The sequence below is a fragment of the Leptopilina heterotoma genome, unplaced genomic scaffold, assembly GCF_015476425.1.
Source record: "Leptopilina heterotoma isolate Lh14 unplaced genomic scaffold, ASM1547642v1 Lhet_183, whole genome shotgun sequence".
Classification (NCBI taxonomy): Eukaryota; Metazoa; Arthropoda; class Insecta; order Hymenoptera; family Figitidae; genus Leptopilina; species Leptopilina heterotoma.
Window position 1 is genome coordinate 2,445,101 of NW_025110901.1, and position 24,910 is coordinate 2,470,010.

A 24,910-nucleotide genomic window follows, 5' to 3' on the forward strand; every position below is an offset into this window, starting at 1 on the left:
TGGATAAAAAAATTTTCTTTAATTATAAATTTTAATTTTATTTTTGTTTAATAAGTAGAATACTGTTTGATATTTTTTTAACGTTTACAATTTGTCTTTTACGATGTTCGGAACATTTATAATCGATATTATTGTGTTAATTAATTAATTAACAATTGTTAATTAGTTTTGTCATTTTAACAAATTTTATTTATAGCAATATTAGTATTTTTCTCCAAGAATTTATTAAGAAGAAAAATATTGCCAATAAAACACTCTCTCTCTCTCTCTCAAATCTATATTTTTAATTCTATTATTTTTAAAATTGATATTTTATATGTTTCTAGGAAAATTGCGAAACTTGAAATTTCCTCCTGTTGGTGGTCCAGGATGACGAACATAAAATACAAAAATTCTAGGTATTTCGATATTATATTTAAAAAAGGGAATTTCACCAGAACGGTTTTACGCTTATTTACGAATATCTACGTCTTCTCTTCTCACAATTTTTTGGAGGGGGAGTATTATTATAAATGTTTTTCATCGTGACATTTGCTCACCGGCCCATAGAGGTGCCCATAGGATAAATTGTCTAACTACGGAGATGCTCGATCAACTCCGAAATGAAAGCCGAAGTCAAGAGGGATTCATCCTTGTAGTACGTATGCGCGGAGTTGCCTCTTGTGTGTCGCGAGACCGATGAGCAGCGACCAATTGAACGATTTTTGTTTTAAGAGAGAGAAAAGGAACATTTACAAGAATAAGAAGAAAAAAGAAAAATACGAGAGAGAGAATATACAATATTCGTGAATAACGGAATACGGTCACACACACACATCGGGAAGGAACAAAAAATTTATTATTTAACGACACACAATTTATTTTGAATCAATAAAAAATATGAATGGCTATTAAAAAAATAGAAAATCAAATATAAAATACCCCGCAAAGAAAAAGAAATTCGTGAGTGCATTTTGGATTGAAGCGGAGACCTATGGCTGTCAGGACAGCTCGACGTCAAATTAACTTGAGTTTAGAAGAAATAATTTCAAGTATTAAGAAAGTTGTTTCTCTCTCGATAAATTCGTCCTTTTCATCGTTTCATATTATTGTGAGAGGAAATTCGTCTTTGACGAGGAGCCACTATTCTTGCTCTCGTTCTCGCCAACTCGGTTATGTGTAAACGTGAGGTGCAAGTGGAGGTGTTTATAACTACGTACTTGGTGACAAGTGGCGGTGAAGGAAAACGACGTTCGCCAAAGTCACCAGGAAACCTCGGAGACTGATGATTACAAACAAAAATTCATATATAAATTCACATTTTTGAATATTTAAGAATTTGAAAAAAAGAAATATAAATATTTTATCGATATTTCAAATATTCCAGGACACACGACATCTCATTTAATTCTCAATACAGTAGTGTTTTGTTTTCGTTTTTTTGTAAATAAAATATTTGGATTTACAAAGAAAAAAAAAAAAAAAATGTTCACCGGAACGATAAAAGTGGAGATTTGCCAGGCCTCAGGTCTCAGGGCAACTGATAAGCAAAGAAAATTCTGGCAGGACGAATCGCCAATTCTCGACCCCTATGTTTCAATGGATGTCGATGAAAATCCATTGGATCGCTCTTCCACAAAGCCAAAAACATTTGATCCAGTTTGGAATGAAAGTTTCACCCATGAAATTCAGGATGCAATGATGTTGAATCTCACCGTCTTCCACAATGCTGCCCTGCCTCCCGATGATTTTGTGGCTAACTGTTGCATCCCCTTCGAGGAACTCCTTCAAAGGGATGATTCAGCTGCTGACTTTTGGGTGTGTTTTATTTCAACTATTTTTTAATTTCTCTCCTTTTTTTTCCAATTTTATTTTTTTCCTTCCTTTATTGTGTTTCTAAAACAGGAAATTTTTTATCAAATACAGGAAGTTTTCTATGACACATTAGATATATATGAGAAAAATTCTGATAGAGAAAAAATCTAATTGAAAATCAAATTGAAAAATTTAACTAAATTACAAGCCTCGGATATTATGACTTTTTCTATTTTTTCCGACTATGTATTTTAAAAAATAATGTGACTTTTATCGACTTATTCATTAAAAAATTGCAACTTTTACGACTTTTTTTTACTCATTTTGCGACAAAATACACCAAATTTTCAATATAAACTGTAACTTATATTTCAATTTTTATTTGAGTGAAAAAAGTACAAGACAATTTTTAGAAAAGTTAGTTTTGATAAAATTTTCCTAATTAAATTTTCGAATTAAACAATTAAAAAACTTTTGCAATAACACAAAAGTTTTTATTCATTTTTTATATTTTTACTTTGACTGTTTTTACTACTGAATAAAAAGGTAATTTAATAATTCAAATTCTTTTGAAATTAGTTCAATTTTTTAATACCTATATATTTAATTAATTATTAAAAATTAATTAAGGGTTCAAATAAAATATCTAAATATCTATGTCATTATTAAAAATAATGTATTTATTGAAAAATTTTCGAGAAGTTACAAATTATTGCAGAAATTCAATTATTTTCAAAAGAAATAAAGTTCTTACGTAAAAATTCAATTATGTCAAAAAATTTAGAAAAATTCTCGTCAATATATATTTCAATTATCTTTATAAATAATAAAATTCTTCTCCGAAATTCAATTTTTTTTGAAAATTTTTTTTTTGAGAAATAATATTTTTACAGGAATTCAATTATTTAAAATTTTTTTTATAAATTTCTTCGCAATAATTCCATATTTTTCGTAAATAATAAATTTTTTTTTAAAAGATTCAATTATTATTTTCAAAAAATATTCGAAATTCATTTATTTTCATAAAATTTCGCAAAATTCAATTATTTAAAGAAAAAAATTGATAAAATTCATCCAAAATTCAATTTTGATAAAATTCTAAACAAGAATTCAATTATTTTCATAAATAACTGTAAAACTCATCCAAGAATTTCAATTATTTTTAATACTATTTTAAAATAATTAATCAAAAAATTTAATTATTTAAAATATAATTTTCATATTTATTATATTTCGAAAAAATGGTTATAAAATTCCTATGAAGAATTATTCAATTATTTTCAAAAATAACAAAATTTAACACAAAAATGCAATTCTTTTTTAAACATTTTAATCAAACTTTCCGCATTAATTCAATTATTTTTACAAATAATAAAATTCTTCTTAAGAATTCAATTCTTTATTCATATAACAAACAAAACTCATCGCAGACTTTCAATTATTTTTAATACAATTGAAATTAAATTATTCAAAAGAATTTATATTATTCTTTAAAATTTTCGTCAAATGATTGAAATGTATTAAATTATTTCGAAAAATGTTAATAAAGCCCTTCACAACTCAATTATTTTTATAAATAATAAAATGATTCAAAGGAATACAATTTTTAAAGAAATTAATAAAAATCGTTGCAAGAATTAAATTATTTTCATAAATAATAAAAATCTTCACAGGTTTTCAATTAATTTTAATACAATCTTAAATTGAATTCCTCGAAAAATGTAATTATTTTCAAAAGTTTTATTAAAATTCTTCGAAAGAATAAAATTTTAAAAAACATTCAATTCAATAAATTATTAATTTTATATGCAAATAATTGAATTCTCGTAGAATTTTCTAATAAAAATTGATTTAAAAATAAATTTCAGTTAAAATTTTAGATAATAATTGAATTAATATACAAATGGATTTGAAAATTCTTAAAGAACTTTTTCAAAAATAATTGATTTAATGAAGAATTCGATCGATATTTTCATGTTTTATAATAATATTCTTAAAAGTTGTAGAATTTAAAAAAGGTTTGAGTTTGAAATTTTTGAAAATTTTAATTCCTATGGAAAAATAAAAATAATAAAATTTAGTAAAAGAATTCAATTATTAAAAAAAATTGATGATAAAATTAACCCAAAATTCAATTTTAATAAAATTTTTCGCAATTAAATTCAATTATTTTCATAAATAATCAAATTCATCTCAGGAATTGAATTATTTTTGAAAATTTTAATAAAACTCTTTGCAACTATTCAATTATTTTCATAAATAATAAAATTCATCGCAGGATTTCAATTATTTTTAATACAATTTCACAGGAATTTCTCAAAAAATGTAATAATTCTTAAATATTTAATTTCAATTCCTCGAAAAAATAAATTATTTAAAAATATGTTTTTTTAAATTCTTTGGAAGAATTCAATTATTTTCAAATATTTTAATAAAATTGTTCGAAAGAATTTAATTATTAAAGATAAATAACAAAATTATTCCGGAAAATTCAATTATTTTGAGGCACTTTAATAAAATTCTTTGCAAAATTCAGTTATTTTCATAAATGACAATATTCATCACAAAAATTTAATTATTTTTAAAAGTAATAAATTTCTTCTTGGAAATTCAATTATTTTAAAAAATTCTTATAAAATCGTTCGCAAGAATTCAATTATTGTCAAAAATTTGAATTGAATTCTTTGTAAAATTTAATTATTTTTAAAAACTTTTCGCAATTCAATGATTTTCAATATCTACTATTTTCATAAAATTTCCAAACAGAATTCAATTATTTAAAAATTTTCTGTAAAGATCTTCTTAAAAATTCAATTCTTTTCATGGATAAGAAAAATTTGCCAGTAATTTAATTATTTAAATTATAATTTGCATAAAATTAGTCGAAAGGAATCAATTATTTAAAAACTTTCATAAAATTCTTCGCAAGAATTAAATTATTTTTATAAATATTTTAATTCTTTCGCATGAATGATAAAATTCATTTTTGTCAGTTTTGTGAAGTGTCTAAAACGAGTTTTTTTATCGTCAAGTTGCATTTTTTGATAGCTACTTTTTTATTACTACTTTTTTTTAGTTTAAAAGCTACTTTTTTAAAATTAATAAACGGTTGCGAAGTCTGCTTTTGAATAATTGAAATTTTTTTTATTTATTTAAAATTTGGACGGACAAAAAGTCCTTAACAAGAGAAATCTTATAATCTAAAGAAAATTACAAAAGCAATGAATCGTAATACTTTTACTTTTACGAAATTTTGTAAAATTTATTTGAAAATAATTTATTTTTTCCAAGTATTTCATATTATAAATTTTGAAAATCAACTTTTGAAGAAATTCAATTATTTGCAAAATTTTGAAAATAATTTAATTCTCAAAAATTTTAATGAAAAATCTTCAAGTGTAATAAATTTAATGAAAATGAAAATTAGTTTCTAAAAATTATATTGAAATATTTTTGAAAAAAAGTAATTCTCAGAATTTGTTCACTCTAATTTTTAAAATTCAAGTATTTTAAATTATATTCGATTAAATATTTCCGAAAATCCAAGTACATACAAAAAATAACAACATTAAAATTTTTTAAAATTATTTTTAACATTTTAGAGAAAATAATTATATTCAAAACTTTTAATTAAAATTCTTCAAAAAATTAATTAGTTTTTTTTTGAAATTATGCAAAAACTCGTTTTTATAAATTCAATTATTTTTGAAAATATTACATTAAAATCAGTGAAGAATCAGGGAAATACAAAATAAAATGTTAGTAACAAGACTGAATTAAATAAACGACTTTTTCGACTTTTTTTCTATTTTTAATCGACTAAAGAGACTTTTTTTGCTCGTTAAAGTCGATCCGAGGCCTGAAATTATAAAAATTTATTATATAAAATAAAATATTTTATTTTTTTTCGTGAAAAATTCAAAAATAAAATATTAAATTTAATACATTTTTTGTTTGCTTTCAGGATCGTTACTGTTCTTCTATTTTTTTCCCTAAAGGGATATATTTTTATTTTGCAAAAAATTTAGAGCAGAAAAATCGAAACACAAAAAGAAGAATTTTACGAAAAGTAAATGTAGAAAAAAAAATTAAAAGAAAACAATTTTTAAATTTGATATTCACGGGAAACATTACAAGTATGATTAGATTGAATATCACCATTATTATTTTCTGATGATATTCAATATTTAAAAACATTTCTCTGAGAAATTTTTTATTTAATTCACGATTTAAAAAAGAATAGAATAGAAAAAATTTAGTGAAATAATGTAATTTTTTCATTAAATAGAATTGATTTCAGTGAGTTTAATATAAATATCAAATAGGCAAAATTTCAAAATAATTCGAAATTTACAAAATAAATTTGGAACTTATGAAATTAAAATTAAAATAAAAAAAATATAATTATAACAAAATTAATAAATTAGAATATTAAAACAAAAAAAAAAAAAACATTAAAATTGAAACAAAATCGAAACATTAAATGATTAAAATTAACAATTCGATTTTGATTCAGTTTTAATTTTTTGGTTTTAATTTTAATTTGTTAATTTCGTTATTAATTTGTATTGTTCTTTCTATTTGATTTTAAGTTGGTAATTTTTAATTTTTCAAAAATATTTAATGAATTAATTAACAAACTTTGCTATTAATTGAGTAAAATTTTTTTCGAAAATTAAAAATTACTGAAAATTTAGTTTGTCTAAAGATTATTAAAATCAAATTATTATCATTATTAATAATAATTATAATGAACGTACATTATTATTATTAACATCATTATTATTATTATTTTTGATAGGTGGACACTTTTTTTAAAAAATATTTTCTTATTCTTTTTGTTTGAAAAATGTCGATTTCTAATGAAATGTGTCTTCTAAAAAAATTTTTTCTAGTATGTTTTGAATTCTAAAAAAAAGTTTTTCTAAAAAGTTGTTTTCTTTCTTGAAATTTGTGAAATTTCATAATTTTGATAAAAGTTAGAAAATTGTTTTAAAAAATTTAGATTAGGAAATAGAAACTGTTTTGTATATTTTTTGCCTCTCCATCACAATTGTATTCACAAAATTATGAGTTTATTTTTGAAAAAAAAAGAAAAATTGTATGAAATTCCTATTTCTTATCACAATTTTTTAACAAAATTCTATTCTTCTTTGAAAAAAAAGAAATAATTTTCATCATTTTTATACGAAAATTTCAAAAATTAATATATTTATAAAACATTTTTTTAAGAAAATTTTAAATATCTTTAGGAAAAAATCCCTATAATTTTTATTTGTTAATTACGATTTTTAACTAGATTATTTAAAAACTTTCTTAAAAAATTTGCATAATTTATATTTTTTTTTACAATTTCTTAATTAACAAACTCTGAAGTATTTTTTTTAAAGAATTAAAAAATTTTCATAAATTTTATTTTTAAATCATATTATACTTATTGATCGTCAGTACAAAAATGGACTTTTTCGTCCATCCAAACTTAAATAAATAAATATTATTAGAAAAAAAATTTAAAAATTACCTTCATTAGAAAAAGGTTTTTTAAAAATTCACCTTTTGTTAGAAAAAAAGTTTTCGAAAATAGAAAATTAGAAAACATTCTTTTTCTAATGAAGGTAATTTTCTAAAATTTTTATTTTCAAATAATATTCAATACAAAGTGAATTTTCAGGAACTAGAATACAAGAATTTTAAAAAATCCAAAAATATTTTACATCTATTACTAATATTCAATTTTTAGTTTTTCGTTTTTCTTATGAAGATGAATTTCTACTGAATGTATTTATTAATTCAATTTAATTATTCAAGTATGCGGATAATTAATGTAATTTTAAATGATTTAATTTGAAATTGCAGAAATCGTTTCTTGTTATTTGCAAACAACTTCGAAGAAGTCTGATCAGTCATTTTGTATGATTTCAAAATTATTATCGTGTTAAAGTCAAACACTTTTCTTTTTTTAAATTTCAAGTTTATAAATTCACAGTAAAAAAAATGCTAATGGGGCTTTATTATTAGTTTTTTATTTTTAATAACTCAATTTAAAATAATTATTCTTCTAGAAAAATTATAGAATCTTCATAAATTTCAGAAAAGAAAGATTTCAGAAATAAAATATTATCAGAAGCTGTAAAATAATTTTTACAAATAAAAACTTAATAGAAAATTTTGTTTACAGATCATAAATAGTTAGGAATACTTTTTTTTAGAAAACTGATTTCATTAGAAATCACTTTTTTCTCCGAAAAAGAGAAATAGAAAATACTCTTTTAAAAAAAGTTACCACCTACCTTTTATTACAATAATATTATTTATTTTTTATTTGACTCGAAAAAAATTACCTTTCTTTCTATATAATTATTTATTTTTATTTTACATATTATAAAAATTATTAATTTATAAATTAATTAATTAAATTTTGATTTAAAATTGACATAAAATAAAATCGAAAATAGAATATAATTTAATATTTAAAAATGATAAATAAAATGCTTCTAGAGTCGATAATAAAATTATAATTTAATCGAGCAAAAGTAAAAAATTGATAATAAGATACAAGAATTAAGTAAATTATAAATTAATAATTAATTACATGGACTGAATTATAATTTCAATTAGATGAATTATTCAACTTGATTTCCATGTTTTGATTATAATCTTTAATTTTCATTTCGATGTAATGAAATCGAAAATTCCTTTTTTTATTTTCTATAATTTTCACCTATTTCGAAATTATAAATATTATAATTATAAATAAAAGAAAATAATTTGACGATTTAGTGAAAAATTATTCTTTTTTTCATTAAAATAAAACAAATAAGAAAAAAATGTATTTTTAATTATAATTTTTTTTGTATTTCTTATTTTGAAGAAAAAGTCTATGAAATACCTATAATATTTTATTTTCCAAATATCATTTATTTCGAAATAAGTATATTTAAAATAATTTGACATAATTAAAATTTTATTAAAAATTTTGAAAAGAATTACATTCTATTTAAGAATTTTATTAAAATTTTTTTTTAAGAATTAAATTCTTTCGAAGAATTTTATTAAAATAGCATTGAAAACAAATTGTATTCTTATAAAGAATTTTATCCAAATTTAAAGAAATAATTGAATTCCTGCAAATTTAATATAATTATTTATGTAAATAATTGAATTCTTGCGAAGAATTTAATTGCAATTTTTGAAAATAATTGAAATTTTTTAGAGAATTGAATTTAAATTGTGTTGAAAATAATAGAATTTATTTGAATACTTTAATTAAAATGTTATTGAAAATAATTGAATTCTTTTGATGAATCTTTAATTTAATTTTTTTCTACAAATTTTACTAAAATTGTATTAAAAATAATTTAATTCCTGCAAAGAAATTTATTACCTATTTATGTAAATAATTGAATTCTTGCGAAGAATTTAATTTAAATTTTTGAAAATATAATTAAAATTTTCTAGAGAATTGAATTCAAATTATGTTGAAAATATTAAAATTTATTTAAATAATTTAATTAAAATTTTATTGAAAATAATACAATTCTTTTGATTAATTTTATCGAAATTAAAAAATAATTGAATTTTTCATTATATAAATTTTATTAAAATTGTATTGAAAATAATTGAATTCCTGCAAAGGAATTTAATATTTGTATAAATAATTGAATTCTTGCGAAGAATTTTATTTCGATTTTTGAAAATAATTGAAATTTTTTAGAGAATTGACTTCAAATTGTGTTGAAAATAATAGATTTTATTTGAATAATTTAATTAAAATATTATTGAAAATAACTCAATTCGTTTGATGAATTTTATCAAAATTAAAAAAAATAATTGAATTTTTTCCACAAAGTTTACTAAAATATTGAAAATAATAATTGAATTCCTGCAAAGAAATTTATTATTTATGTAAATAATTGAATTCTTGTGAGAGAAATTTATTATTTATGTAAATAATTGAATTCTTTGGAAGAATTTAATTTTAATTTTTGAAAATAATTAAAATTTTTTAGGGAATTGAATTCAAATTGTGTTGAAAATAATAAAATTTATTTGAATAATTTAATTTTAATTTTTGAAAATAATAAAATTTTTTTAGAGAATTGAATTTAAATTGTGTTGAAAATAATAAAATTTATTTGAATAATTTAATTAAAGTGTTATTATAGTTTTATTAGTATTTTTTATTTTGAAGAAAAAATCTACGAAATCAAATTTTTTATTTTTCAATTTTCATTTATTTCGAAATTAGGATATTTGAAATAATTTGACAATTTAATTCAAAATTATTCTTTCTTTTAAAATAAATTAAATAAATAAGGAAAAAACGTATTTAAAATTAATTCTTTTTAATTAGTTCTCTTAGTATTTTTTATTTTTTTTTTTAAAGAAAAAAAAAGATCTATCAAAATTGATTTAGAGTACTCTTAATTATTTTTGCATCAAAGTAAAACAATTTTTCTTACAGTCCCATCCCTGTACTGAAATAAGTGGCTTTGTACTAAAATTAGATTCAACTCACGTGTAAGATTACTTCAGCATCATAATAATTTTAGTTGAGATGATTATTTTCCTATATAGTTGTTGTTTCATTTTCTTATAATTTTGTGTTGAAACACACTTGAAAAGTACTTGCCATCCTTCTAAAGTCAATAATGAGCACCCATTGAGGCTTAATTAGTGTATTTTTTTCATTATTTATTATTTATTATTTAAAATTCAAATGAAACATTCATGTCTATCGTATGGCCTTCTTCTTCTTCTTCTTCTTTTGTCAATTTTTTTTCTTTCCTTCTTTTTCGGTTAATTGTTTCCAGTCCCCTGAATATATAATAACAAAAAAAACAATCATCAATTGCTTATATAGTAATATAATTATTTTTATACTTGTTAATTACACATGTCGTGAGAATTAAACAATGTATAATTGTTTTACACAATCACTTTTGAAAAACATTCATTTTTATTGATTCACACTTGCGTTTGAATTAAAAAGAATTCTTTTATTGTTGTTCAATTATTTTTTGTATTAGAAAATAATTAGAAAATAATTTCTGTCAATTCTCAATTGTTTCTGGATTTAAAAAATTTGTATTTAAATAAAATTCCTTTTTATTTTTTTCGTTAGTTCTAGAATTAAAAAAAAATTTTTGTCGATTCTCAGTTGCTTCTGAATTTAAAATATTTGAATTAAAAAGAATTCTTATTGTTTTCCACTTTTTTTTTTTAATAAAAAAAATTTTGTCAATTCTCATTTTTTCAGAATTTAAAAAATTTGAATTAAAAAGAATTCTTTTATTGTTTTTTAATTGTTTTTTAAATTAGATAAAAATTTCTGTCAATTTTTACTTGTTTCTAAATTTAAAAAAATTGATTTAAATAGAATCACTTTTTATTTTTTTCGTTAGTTTTTGAATTAGAACAAAATTTATGTTGATTCTCATTTGTTTCTGAATTTAAAAAATTTGTATTAAAAATAATTCTTTTTGTGTTTTTCACTTATTTTTGAATTAGAAAAAATTTTTTGTAGATTCTCACTTGTTTCTAAATTTAAAAAATTTGAATTTAACAGACTTATTGTTATTTTTTTATTAGTTATTGAATCAAAAAAAATTTTTGTCGATTATTATTTGTTTCTAAATGTTCTGAATTTAAAAAAAAATTGAATTAAAAAGATATCTTTTTATTCTTTTTCACTTATTTTTCAATAAGAAAAAAAAATTTCTATCAATTCTCATTTTTCTGAATTTAAAAAATTTGAATTAAAAAGAATTCTTTTTTACTTTTTTTTGAATTAGAAAAAAAATTCTGTCGATTCCCTTTTTTTCTGAATTTAAAATTTGAATTGAAAAATTCTTTTATTGTTTTTCAATTATTATTTGAATTAGATAAAAATTTCTTTCAATTTTCACTTGTTTCTGAATTTAAAAAATTTGTATTAAACAAAATTCTTTTCATTGTTTTTCCCTTGTTTCTGAATTTAAAAACTTGGTATTAAAAATACTTATTTTTATTATAGTTTTTCACTTGTTTTTGAATTAGAAAAAAATTTCTGTCGATTCAAATTTTTTCTGAATTTAAAAAATTTGAATTAAAATGAATTTTTATTGTTTTTCACTTGTTTTTGAATTAGAAAAAAATTTTGTCGATTCTTTTATGTTTCTGAATTGAATTAATTTGAATTAGAAAATAATTTCTGTCGATTTTAATTATTTCTGAATTTAAAATTTGAATTAAAAAAAATTCTTTTAATTGTTTTTTATTTATTTTTAAATTATTGTATTTCAATTGCATTTTTCAATTTCAATTAAGTAGAAAAAATTTTTTGTAAATTTTCACTTGTTTCTGAATTTAAAAAATTTGTATTAAAAATATTTCTTTTTATTATTATTATTTTTCACTTGTTTTTGAATTAGAAAAAAAAATTTTGTCGATTCTTTCATGTTTCTGAATTGAATTAATTTGAATTAAAAATAATTATTTTGATTGGCTTTCACTTGTTTTTGAATTAGAAAAAAAAATTTCTATCGATTTTAATTATTTCTATATTTAAAAAACTTGAATTAAAGAAAAATTATTTTCATTGTTTTTCATTTGTTTTTGAATTATTGTTTTTTAATTGCTTTTTTAAGTAGAAAAAAATTTCGGTTAATTTTTACTTGTTTCTGAATTTAAAACATTTGTATTAAAAATATATTTTTTTATTCTTATTTTTCACTTGTTTTTGAATTAGAAAAAATTTTTGTCGTACTTGTTTCTGAATTGAATTAATTTGATTTAAAAAATAATTATTTTGGTTTTTTGTCACTTGTTTTTGAATTAGAAGAAAAAATTTCTATGGATTCTTATTTGTTTCTGAATTTAAAAAATTTGAATTAAAAAGAATTATTTCGATTCTTTTTTAATTTTTTTTTTTGAATTAGAAAAAAATTTCTCTCGATTTTCATTTATTTCTGAATTCAAAAAAATTCTTTTTCTTCCTCAGTTGAGTTTGAAAAAATATTTCTTAGTTCTCAACTTTTTACGTGAATATCAAACTCAAGAGACTAATTTTTAATTACACTTACCAGATGTAATTTCCATTTCTTACTGATAACAAAAATTTCTTTTTTCCTTCTTCTTTATTTACTTCTATTTGCAAAAAAAAATAAAATAATTTTTTGGTAAAAAAGCGAAAAAAAACCAATTCACCGGTTTTTGCAGAACTGTGTAATAATAATTTTTGAAGACACGCAGTTCTTTGACGACACTTTTAACTAGAGATAAGATTATGAAAACAAACTGAAGAAAAAAAAACCCATTCTCGAGATTGTATTCAGTGATTAGCGGAGTGTCTATAAACTAATTTTGTAAAATTATTTTTCCCCTCTCAAAAAAAAGGAGAAAAAAAATTGTACATTCCGATAAGAGTTCATTATAACCCATGTGAATAAATTACATCGTTTGTGGTGTATTATTATTATTATTATTTTATATGTTAATTGAAATTTGTTCATTGAAATTTGATTTGAGGTGAAAATATGTTTCAAACTCATAGAAATTATGCGTTAGCAATATGCTTTCGTAGATTGATTAAAATACAACAGGAAACACTTGGAAAAATTGCAATATCACATCCAATACCATTAGTGAGGATATAAGAATATTTTATTGAAATTTTTAATTAATTTTTCTTTTATTATAATAATAAATAATATTATTATATTATCTAATTATTGTATTAAATGAATTATTTATTATAATTAATTATTTCGAATTTTCTATTATGATACTGATACGGAATTGTCTAATTATAATTTTGAACTACCTAATAACAATTTTCTAATTATGATTTTGAATTCATAATTGTATCAAATTAATCTAAATTGAATTAATTATAATTTTAAACTATCGTTCAGTTTTAACAACAACAACAAAAATATACGCAATTAAAAACTTTTTTAATTCTGTTAAAATAGTTTTTAAACACTTAGAGTTAAATTGTCAATTTTATAATTAGTTTTTTTTCAAATTGTTTAAAACACTATTTTAATGAAATTTAAAAAATATACAATTAAAACTTTTTTTGTTACTTTTGTAAAACTTTTTTTGTTTTAAACACTTTGAGTTAATTTGCAAAATTTATAATTAGTACTCATGAAAATAATTAAATTAGATACATTATTAAATCATAATTGATAATATTTAAAATAAAATATATTAAATATTAAAAATAAATATTAAATATTTAAAAAAATAAATTATAGATAATTTTTTTTATTTAGAAGTTAATAATTAATAATATTAACAATATTGAAAATAATTATTAAATTACAAGTTTTAGCTTCAATCGAATGAGAGTAAAAATATTTTTGTTGTAAAAAATTATTCGTAGTTTGGTAAAAAATTTTACTAATTGTTGAAATTTTTTTTTCAGGTCGACTTAGAACCTCAAGGAAAGCTGCGAATCAAGATAGATTTACAGCGGAATAATCAAGGTATAATTTCAATTTTCGGATTTAGAATATAATTTTCTTATATAATAATTTATTTTTTATACCAAGTTGTATAATATTTGAAAAAAATTTAATTATTCAAATCGCTAATGAATTTTTTGAACAGTAAAAAATAACAAAAATTAGATCAATTTTTGCAAGAAAAATTTAGAAAGTATTTTATTTTACATTACTGTTAGAATTATAACTGTTAGAATTGAATTCAAATTGTGTTGAAAATAATAGAATTTATTATTTCAATAATTTAACAAAAATGTTATTAAAAATTATTCAATTCTTTTGATGAATTTGATTAAAATTAAAAAAATAATTGAATTTTTTCCACAAATTTTACTAAAATTGTACTGAATATAATTGAATTCCGGCAAAGAAATTTGTTATTTATGTAAATAATTGAATACTTACAAAGATTTTTATTTTTTTTGAAAATAAATAAAGTTTTTTAGAGAATTGAATTCAAATTGTGCTGAAAATAATAAAATTTATTTGAATAATTCAATTAAAATTTTATTGAAAAATAATTGAATTCATTTTATGAATTTTGTCAAAATTAAAAAAAATAATTTAATTTTTTCAACAAATTTTATGAAAATTTAATTGAAAATAATTATATTCCTTTGAAGAATTTTATTATTTTTTTGGAATAATTGAATTCTTGCAAAGATTTTTCTCAAAATTTTTGAAAATGATTAAAATTTTTTAGAGAATTGAATTTAAATTGTGTGGAAAATAATTGAATTGTTGGGAATATTAACGAGGTTCCAGGGATCACGAAATAAGACCAAAGATTCAGGGTTTTAAGTAAAGTCACAGATTTATTAATAATGAGCGAAAAAGGATTAATTAGATACAAAAATGTACTATTGTCTCAAGCGTCTCTATGAGAACTGAACGAATAAAAAAAGAAAGACGCCGTAACAGGCGATTAAAGAAAAATATAGCGGAAGCAGATGGCACCACCAGATATAAAATAAAATAAGTAATAAAAAAAGGGAGGCTCAATTTGAATATTTCTAACACCCCCTCTCAAAGTGATGTCCATCTAGTTTCACATTAATATTCCGATGTTGTTCAAACATTTCCAATGCTTGATCCTCGGCAGTCCTTTGGTAAAGACGTCCGCTGGCATGTTCTCCGTGGCAAGGTATTTCAAGTAAATTTCCTCTGCTGACAAGGCTTCCCTCACGAAATGATAACGCACGTCTATATGTTTCGTGCGCGAGTGGTACACGGGGTTCTCTGCCAATTTCTTTGCTCCTTGATTGTCCACGTGTAGCGTGATGGCCGGCTGCTTCTTTTTACTAATCTCCTCCAGGATCCGACGTAGGTGGATTGCCTCCTTGGAGGCATCGCTGAGAGCCATGTACTCCGACTCTGTAGAGGATAGTGCTACCGTAGGCTGTTTTCTCGACTCCCAGGAAACTGGACCTCCGTTCATTGTAAAAATGTACCCGGTGTAAGATTTCCTGTCATCGATGCACGCAGCCCAATCTGCGTCGACGAAACCGGTAATACTGCCCCCTCCTGCTCCGAAGGTGATCCCCACGTCCAGCGTTCCCTTGAGGTAACGAAGCACTCTCTTCGCGGCCTGCCAATGACTAATTCCGAAACAGTCATTAAATTGACTTAAGTTGCTTGTTGCATGAGTTATATCGGGGCGCGTCGCCACCGATAGATAAATGAGTGCTCCCACGAGCTCTCTAAATGGTGGTTTCTTACCATCCTTAGTTGTCCAGGTGTCGGTCTTGGACAGCTTCGTTCCCGGGTCGAGTGGCGTGTTCACCGGATGACACGATGACATCCCAAAACGGTCCAGGATCTCCAAGATGTATCCTCGTTGATTCATGGTGATCGTTGATGCATCATGAGAGAATTCGATTCCCAGGCAGTAGGATACTTCGCCTAAGTCGTTGATTTGAAACGACTTCCCCAGGAAGTTGTGAAAGTCATTGATCTTCTCGCGGTTCTTTGAGAGTGTGATGATGTCATCGACGTACGCGATAATTATAAGGGCGTCATCACCTTTACCTTTCACATACACACTAGCATCACCAAAAGTCGGTTTTGCTCCGAAATTGCACAACACTTCACCCAGGCGTTTGTGCCAACAACGTCCGGATTGTTTCAGTCCATACAGGGATTTCTTTATCCGACACACTTTGTTTCCCGAAAGGAGTTTGGATAACATCCTCTCAGATTTTTCGACGATTTCTCTAGATCCGTATTTCTTTTCGATTATAAATTTTAACACTTTTTCGGTGCACTCCGGGATCTCCATGTGAATTTCCTCTTCGATAACGCCGTTGAGGTAAGCAGTTGAAATATCGAATTGTCTTGTGTACATCTTGTGTTCCGCCGCAAAAGCCATTGCGACACGGATAGAGCTGAATCGTGCTACGGGAGCATACGTCTCGTTGTAGTCCATGCCAGGACGCTGGGAAAATCCTCTTGCGACAACCCTCGCCTTCCGCTTGATTACAGATCCATCAGCACCACGTTTGTTCCTGAGGATCATTCGACTTCCTATAGTCGACCGGTTTCCAGGACGTTCCACCAGGTCCCAGACGTCGTTTCCTAGCAACGAACAAAATTCGTCCGCCATTGCCTCCATCCATGAGTCAGCTTCTGGACCAGAGATTGCGTGATCAATCGGGATTTCCGCTGTGCTTGCGAAATTCGTATCATTATCGATGTCCTCTTGAACGACCCTGTTCCCCTTCCTCGGCCTACCACGTCTTCCCGTGAGAATCTTCCTTGGTCTTCCTCTGACCTTCGCCGGAACTGGAACGTCAGGAGGCTCATCTCCTGGAATTTGATCTGGATTAACGTCGAAACCCAGGAAGGGTTCATACTCACTTGAGGCATCCTCGAAGAGTAACTCGTCATCACCAGAGTCATCGGTCAAATTTTGTGTTTCGATGATTTCCTGATCCTCTAGGTTGCTTGCTTTCCTGTCCAAGATGACGTCAACTTCATCCGTTGGCATGCGCTGCTCGATTGTCTCGTTCCGTTCCAAGATTTCGTTTGACTCGTGGTTGTCGATTATCTGCTCCGGGTAGAAGTCCTCGAATTTTCGTTCATCTGTTTTCTGGCATTCCTTCAAGAACTCCACGTCCCGCGAAATTTCCACCCTGTGTTCTTCAGGAATCCAGATCCTGAAGGCCTTGGAGTCCGCAGCGAAACCCAGGAAGACACCTTTGCGAGCACGTGGTCCGAATTTACCTGTGTTTTTAGTCCGATTAAGGCAATAAACAGACGAGCCAAATTCATGAAAGTTTCCGACATTCGGTACTTCTCCCATCCACTTTTCAAAGGGAGTTTTACCTTTCAATGAGACCGAGGGGCAACGATTCCTTATGAAATTTGCAGTTGAGATCGCTTCTGCCCAAAATGAAGCCGGGAGTCCGGACTGAATCAGCAAACAGCGAGCCATTTCGACTAAGGTTCGGTTTTTGCGCTCGGCCACACCATTCTGTTCCGGGTTATTGGGAACCGTCAGCCGATGCTTGATGCCAGAGTTCTTGAGAAGGTCGTTGAATTCCCTGTTGACATACTCCGTCCCATTATCCGATTGTACGTATTTTATTTTCTTTTGATATTGTGTCTCGATCATGCTCTTGAACGCCTTGAATTCCTGAAATGCCTCGTTCTTCTGTCGCAGGAAACGAACTTCCGTCCAACGTGTTGAGTCGTCAGTAAATGTCAGGAAATATTTGGCATGACCGTTCGATGTGACTTTCATCGGCCCACATAAATCCGTGTGGATCAATTCACCTGGAGCGGAACTTCTCGAGGATGCTTTCGGGAACGGCTTGCGTGTCATTTTTCCTTGAAGACAAACTTCGCACTCGATGTTGGAGTTGATGTTATTGATCTCTATTCCTTTGATTGTTTGATTTTTCACTGCCTCACGAAGATCCCTGGCATTCAGATGTCCCATCTTCTTATGCCAGTTGAGTAGGGTATTTTTCTCTTCGCGGCTCACTAGTGCGGAATTTTTGACACTTGCATTTGGATCGTTCACAAAATATAGTCCGTCAACCCGATCCGCACGTAGAATCACACTGTTATCAGTCTTGTTTACAACTTCGGCCTTGTGTTTATCGAACATTACACGATAGCCTTTGTCGACGATCTTCCCGACCGAGAGAAGATTCGTTCTTAAGTCCGGAACATGCAAGACTTCACTGAGATTTATCGTTTTGTCACTTTCGTTCACACGCGTTACCATTTCCACAGCACCTTTTGCACTGATTTTCGTTGAACTAGAATTCGCTAAGTTCAATGTTTCCGAGATATTTGCATCGAGGAACTTGAAATTACTAATATCCTTAGCCATGTGTGCAGTGCATCCACTGTCTAGGCACCATCGTTCTTTATTCGACGGGTAAATTAACGCGGTACTCGCTTCGCGACACTCATTTGGTACGAAAGTAGCGTATAACGACGCATTTTCTGTTTTGTTTTTGTTTTGTTCACTTCTCACTTTCGACCAACATTTCGATGCTTTGTGACCCAACTTCCCGCACTTGTAACATTTAAATTTGCTTTCACTATTTTGTTTATCCGATTTACCCGACTTTTCGTAAACTCGATTATTTGACTTTTGTGAAAACATCGCGTTCTGCACAGAATTTTTCCTATTACTCGATCGCGCATCACTTTCTTCGACAATTTTAATTCGAAGCGTTTCGGGTTGGGGGAGCTCGTCGCGCGACTCGATTGCGACACGAAAACTATCAAAACTGGCCGGTAAACTGTAAAGTAGCAATATCGACAGCAGGTCATGGTTTATCGGAACTTCCATGTCGCTCAGTCGATCAACAGCATCGAAAAATTTTCGAAGATGGCTACGAACGTCGTCGCCCTCGTCCATGCGTTGTAGCACAATTTGTTTTAGCAAGTTAGCTTTTCTTGCGGGGCCCCTTGACTGGTATACGGCTTTTAGCTTCGTCCAAAGTTCATTCGACGTCACGCACTCTTTCACTTGTTTCAATTCCGTGGGGGAAATTCCCAAAAATATGTCTGACAGAGCCTTGCTGTCTTCGAGTTCCCATTGCGTTACAGCCGCCGCGTTCACATTGTTCTGACCAGGTTCGGGTTTAACTTTTGTACCATTTACAAAGCCCCACGCGTCATTTTTAATGAGTAATGCTTTCATGTGGATTTGCCACGTATCAAAATTATCCTTGTTAAGCATTTCTATTCGCGTTACCGTTTGCGACGCCATTTTTCTTTCTTTTCGCGAGAATGAATGAACTTACTTTCGAATCTAAACTTATTTTCACTTATTTACTCGTGGCCTGGGCCCATAACCTATTAACGAGGTTCCAGGGATCACGAAATAAGACCAAAGATTCAGGGTTTTAAGTAAAGTCACAGATTTATTAATAATGAGCGAAAAAGGATTAATTAGATACAAAAATGTACTATTGTCTCAAGCGTCTCTATGAGAACTGAACGAATAAAAAAAGAAAGACGCCGTAACAGGCGATTAAAGAAAAATATAGCGGAAGCAGATGGCACCACCAGATATAAAATAAAATAAGTAATAAAAAAAGGGAGGCTCAATTTGAATATTTCTAACAGGGAAGATTTTTCTCAAAATTTTTGAAAATATATAATTAAAATTTTTTAGAGAATTGAATTTAAATTGTGTTGAAAATAATTGAATTTATTTGAATAATTTATTTAAAATGTTATTGAAAATAATTTAATTTGATTAATTTGATCAAAATTTAAAAATAATTGAATTTTTCATTCCACAAATTTTATTAAAATTGTAATGAAAATAATTGAATTCCTGCAAAGAAATTTAATATTTGTGAAAATAATTGAACTCTTGCGAAGATTTTTCTTAGAATTTTTTAGAGAATTGAATTAAAATTGTGTTGAAAGTAAAAAAATTTATTTGAATAATTTAATTAATTGAATTCATTTGATGAATTTTATCAAAACTAAAAAAAATAATTGAATTTTTCCAAAAATTTTATTAAAATTATATTGATAATAATTGAATTCCTGCAAAGAAATTTATTATTTATGTAAATAATTGAATTCTTGGAAAAAATTTAATCAAAATTTTTGAAACCAATACAATTTTTAAAAGATTTGAATTCAAATTGTGTTGAAAATAATTGAATTTATTTGAATAATTTATTAAAAATGTTATTGAAAATAATTCAATTTTTTTGATAAATTTTATCAAAATTTAACAAAAATCTAAAATTTTTTCCACAAATTTTTTGAAAATTTGATTGAAAATACTTAAAATATTTTACAGAATTGAATTCAAATTGTGTTGATAACAATAAAATATATTTGAATAATGAAATTAATGTATTGAAAATAATTCTATTCTTTTGATAAATTTAATCAAAATTAAAAAAAATAATTGAATTTTTTTCAAAAATTTTATTAAAATTGTATTGAAAATAATTGGATTCCTGCGAAGAATTTTATTATTTTAGAAAATAATTGAATAAAATACAAAAAAAAATTGTAGGATTAAAATTTTTAAAAATAATTAATTTTTTTCAAAGATTTAATTATAAAACTTAAAAGTGAAACTTAATAATGAATAATTAAATTTCTGTAAAAAAATTTTTTTTTTTTTGAAAATAATTGAATTTATGCGAAATTTTATTTTATTTTTTGTTTTATTTTTATTTATTAATTTATTGCTAAATTTTATTAAAATTGTATGGAAAAATATTTTAATGCTTAAAAAGAATTTTATTATTTTTTTATAAAAATAAGTTTTGTAATATTCATAATAACCATAAATTCTATTCCATGTTTCGAGCGTAACTTCAGCAAGTTTATAATACTTTTTAATATTTTTTTATTTCGTGAGAACCTAAATTTAATGAATTATAATAAATTATTTCGTAATTCATTTTTAATAATTGTAAAAAAATATTGTTTATTAATAATACAATGTTTTATATCTAAAAGTCCTAAATATTCTCTAAATATCTTTTTATTACAAAATAATTTGAAAAGCGGTTTTGATTTAATTTGATTTTGTTATAAACGGAACTTGCTCTTTCATTTTAATGAAAGAGCAAATATTAATAATAATAATAATTTATTTATTTAACAATATTCGAGAGTAATAATTGGAAAATTAATTTAATAATTATAATCAAAGTCGCTTTTGATAATAAAAAAAATATATTAAAATCATTAAAATCAACATACAAAAAAATTAATTGTAATTTATTAATTAATAAAACAAAAGAATTATTAAAAATATATTTAAAAAATTTAAATTAAAAAAAATACTTTATTTTTTACTGAATTTTTCCAACTGTGTTATAAAATTAATACTTTATATAATTTTTAGAAAATGTAAAAAATTTTATATTCAAATTTACGTTTTTGATAATACTAAAAAAAAAACGTAGAATACGTTTTGGTTGAAAAACTCAAAAAGAAGATGTGAAAGTGAAAATAAAGAAAAAAAATATCTTATATTTCTGTCTCTATTCTACTAGAGGAAAAAAATTGTATTTCACTATAGAAACTAATCCTTTTTTTCTTCTTTGCTTTCTGAAGAAGTGTTTACTTCTTCAGAAAGCAAAAACAAAAAAAATTGAATTAAAATGAAAAAATGATTTAAAAATATAAAAAATAAAAATTTTAAAATTAAAGAATTTAATTTAATTAATTAATTGAAAAATTAAAAATTTAATAATATAATGATTTAAAATATAAAAATTCAAAAAATTTGTAATTGAGTGAAAAAGGGAATTTTTACAGAAGAAAACATTAATTTTTAATGTAAAGAAGAAGAGAATTTGTATGGAAGAAGAAAACATTAATTTTGAATAGAAATAAAAGAAGACAAATTTTATTTAAGAGGAAAACATTAATTTTTAATGGAAATTACGTATTTTTAGGACAACAGCCAGGATGCGTTGCAGGCGACGGAGATGGTATTGGAAGTGGCGTTGTCGGTGGGACAGTGAGCGGAGGAAAAGAGCCACGACGTGAATTTAAGGAACGTCAGGGTTTTAATCGTCGTCGTGGTGCAATGCGAAGAAGGGTTCATCAAGTCAATGGCCATAAGTTTATGGCCACTTTCCTCAGACAACCAACATTCTGCTCTCACTGCCGTGAATTTATATGGTAACGTATTTTTCACCACTCTTTTTTTCTCTCCTCAAATTATATATGAACAATTCTTTTTTTTAAATATTCTCTTTATCACGCTATCTTTTGGGATATTGGTGCAAATTTTTTTTTCTCTCGTGAAATTAATAATATATACAAAAATCCAAACGAATCACTTTCGCAAAGTCAAATTATTAAAATTAACAAAAATTAAAAAAATATATTACTGCATGCTGGATTCGGTACATAAATCGCCTTTTTTGTTGTCTTTTATTTAAAAGGAAAGAATTTCTTTATTTATATTTATTATTGTCTTTATATATTTAAATGTTAAGTATTATTTATTTAATTTTATTTAAAAGGAAAGAAGTTTTTTATTTTTATTTATTATTGTCTTTATATATTAAAATGTTAAGTATTATTTATTTAATTTTATTTCCTGCCTTTCGGGTTTGAAATTAATAATAAATGAAATATACTTATTTCTAAAAGTAGACGACCTTAAAAATAAAAATAATTATCAATAATCATAATAATAATTGAGACTTCAGTCTTTTAGCCCAGTGAGAAATAATAATAATTACAGGGTTGCCACGCAACCTGGAAATCTGGAAAACCTGGAAATGTCAGGGAATTTTAAAAACCTTGAAAAAACCTGGAAAAGTCAGGGAACTTTGATGGAAATCCTGGAAAATTGTTGTTTTCTAAAGTTATTGTGCTTATTCTCCAAAACTAATTTTACTTAAATATTTCATAATTAATTCAATTTTAAAAGAGTTGTGTTTACAATTTTCATAAGTAGATGAACTTCAAAAGGATTTAATTTGAAATTTTTGAAAATTTCAATTTTCAATGAATTTAATTAGAAATCTTAAAGAACGTAGATTTTTGAAAAGATTAATAATTAAAATTCTTCTGAAATTATAGTTAAATTTTTTAATATATATTTAATTGATTATTAAAAATAATGGATTTAGAGAAGAATTTTAAGTTAAAACACTAAAAGAAATTGAATTTTAAAACAATCACAAATAATTGCAGAAATCCATTATTTTCAAAAGTAATAAAATTTTTCTCAAAAATTCAATTATTTTTAAAAAATTTAATAAAATTCTTGGGAAAATTTCAATTATTTTCAAAAATTTTAATACAATTCTTGGCAAAATTTCAATTATTTTTAAAAACTTTCCTCAATTCAATGATTTTTAATATCTACCACTTTAATAAAATTTAACAAAAGAATTCAATTATTGAAAAATTTTTAAATAAAATTCTACGCAAACATTTAATTATTTTCATAAATAATAAAAATTTCACAAGAATTCAATTATTTACAAATTATTTTCATAAATTATTATTCAATTATTTTCATAAATAATAAAATTCTTTTTTGGAATTCAATTATTTTTAATTTCTATAAATAATAAAACTCATCGCAGATTTTCAATTATTTTTAATAAAATTTTAATTTCATTTCTCGAAAAATGTATAATTATTCTTAAAAATGTTAATAAAATTCGTCTCGAGAAATCAATTATTTTCAAAAGTAATATATTCTTCGTAAAAATTTAATTATGTCCAAAAATTTAGAAAAATTCTCGTCAGAATTTCAATTATTTTTATGAATAATAAAATTCTTCTTCAAAATTCAATTATTTTCAAAAACTTTTCTCGATTTAATTATTTTTAATATTTACTACTTTAAAAAAATTTCACAAAAGAATTCAATTATTAAAAAAAAAATTTTTAATAAAATTCTACGCAAACATTTAATTATTTTCGTACATAAATAAAAGTTCACAGGAATTTCTGGAAAAAATTAAATTATATTTTCAAAAATATTAATAAAAATCTTCACAAGAATTCAATTATTCCAAAAAATAAAAAAATTCTTCGAAGGAATATCATTATTTTCAATTAAATTTTCATAAAATTTCTGGAAAAAATTCAAATATTTTTTTTTAATTTTGATAAAATTCATCAAATTGAATTATTTTCAAAAGTAATATAATTCTTTACAGAAATTCAATTATGATCAAAAATTTACAAAAATTCTTTTAAAATTTCAATTATCTTTACAAATAATAAAAATTCTTCTCCGAAATTCAATTATTTTAAAAAATTTTAATAAAATTTTTGGTAAAATTTAAATTATTTTCAAAAATTTTAATAAAATTTTTGGTTTTCAATTATTTTTAAAAATTTTAATAAAATTCTTGGTAAAATTTCAATTATTTTCAATAACTTTCCTCAATTCAATGACGTTTAATATCTACTACTTTAAAAAAATTTCCCAAAAGAATTCAATTATTAAAAAAATTTTTTTTTAAAATTCTACGCAAATATTTAATTATTTTCATAATTAATTAAAACTTCACAGGCATTGAATTATTTTCAAAAACTCATAAAATTCTTTGGTTATGTTCAATTATGTTTAATACAATTTTAATCAGAATTTCTCGAAAAATGAAATTATTTTTAAAAATTTTATTAAAACTTGTCAAGAT

The 24,910-nt window shown here is 24.0% G+C and overlaps 1 protein-coding gene and 1 long non-coding RNA gene across 3 annotated transcripts in view; one reads left to right on the forward strand and one right to left on the reverse strand.

Annotated features, from left to right (window-relative positions):
- Positions 1–58: 58 nt before the first annotated feature.
- The window catches only part of LOC122500369 (protein kinase C), a 46,508-nt gene continuing 21,656 nt past the window's right edge, over positions 59–24,910 (forward strand). The window contains exons 1-3 of one of the 2 annotated variants that reach the window (XM_043609273.1): positions 59–1,797; positions 14,207–14,267; positions 22,190–22,418. In XM_043609273.1, coding sequence (XP_043465208.1) covers positions 1,465–1,797; positions 14,207–14,267; positions 22,190–22,418 — 623 coding nt within the window. In that variant the 5' untranslated portion in view covers positions 59–1,464. Of the gene's footprint in view, positions 1,798–14,206; positions 14,268–22,189; positions 22,419–24,910 lie in introns of those variants that run through there. The other variant, XM_043609274.1, reaches the window with a different exon arrangement.
- Positions 1,738–13,069, reverse strand: LOC122500373. The gene is made up of 3 exons (XR_006301467.1): positions 12,858–13,069; positions 10,313–10,611; positions 1,738–1,875 (listed from the first exon to the last, which is right to left on the reverse strand). It is a non-coding gene; the product is annotated as an uncharacterized LOC122500373 (long non-coding RNA).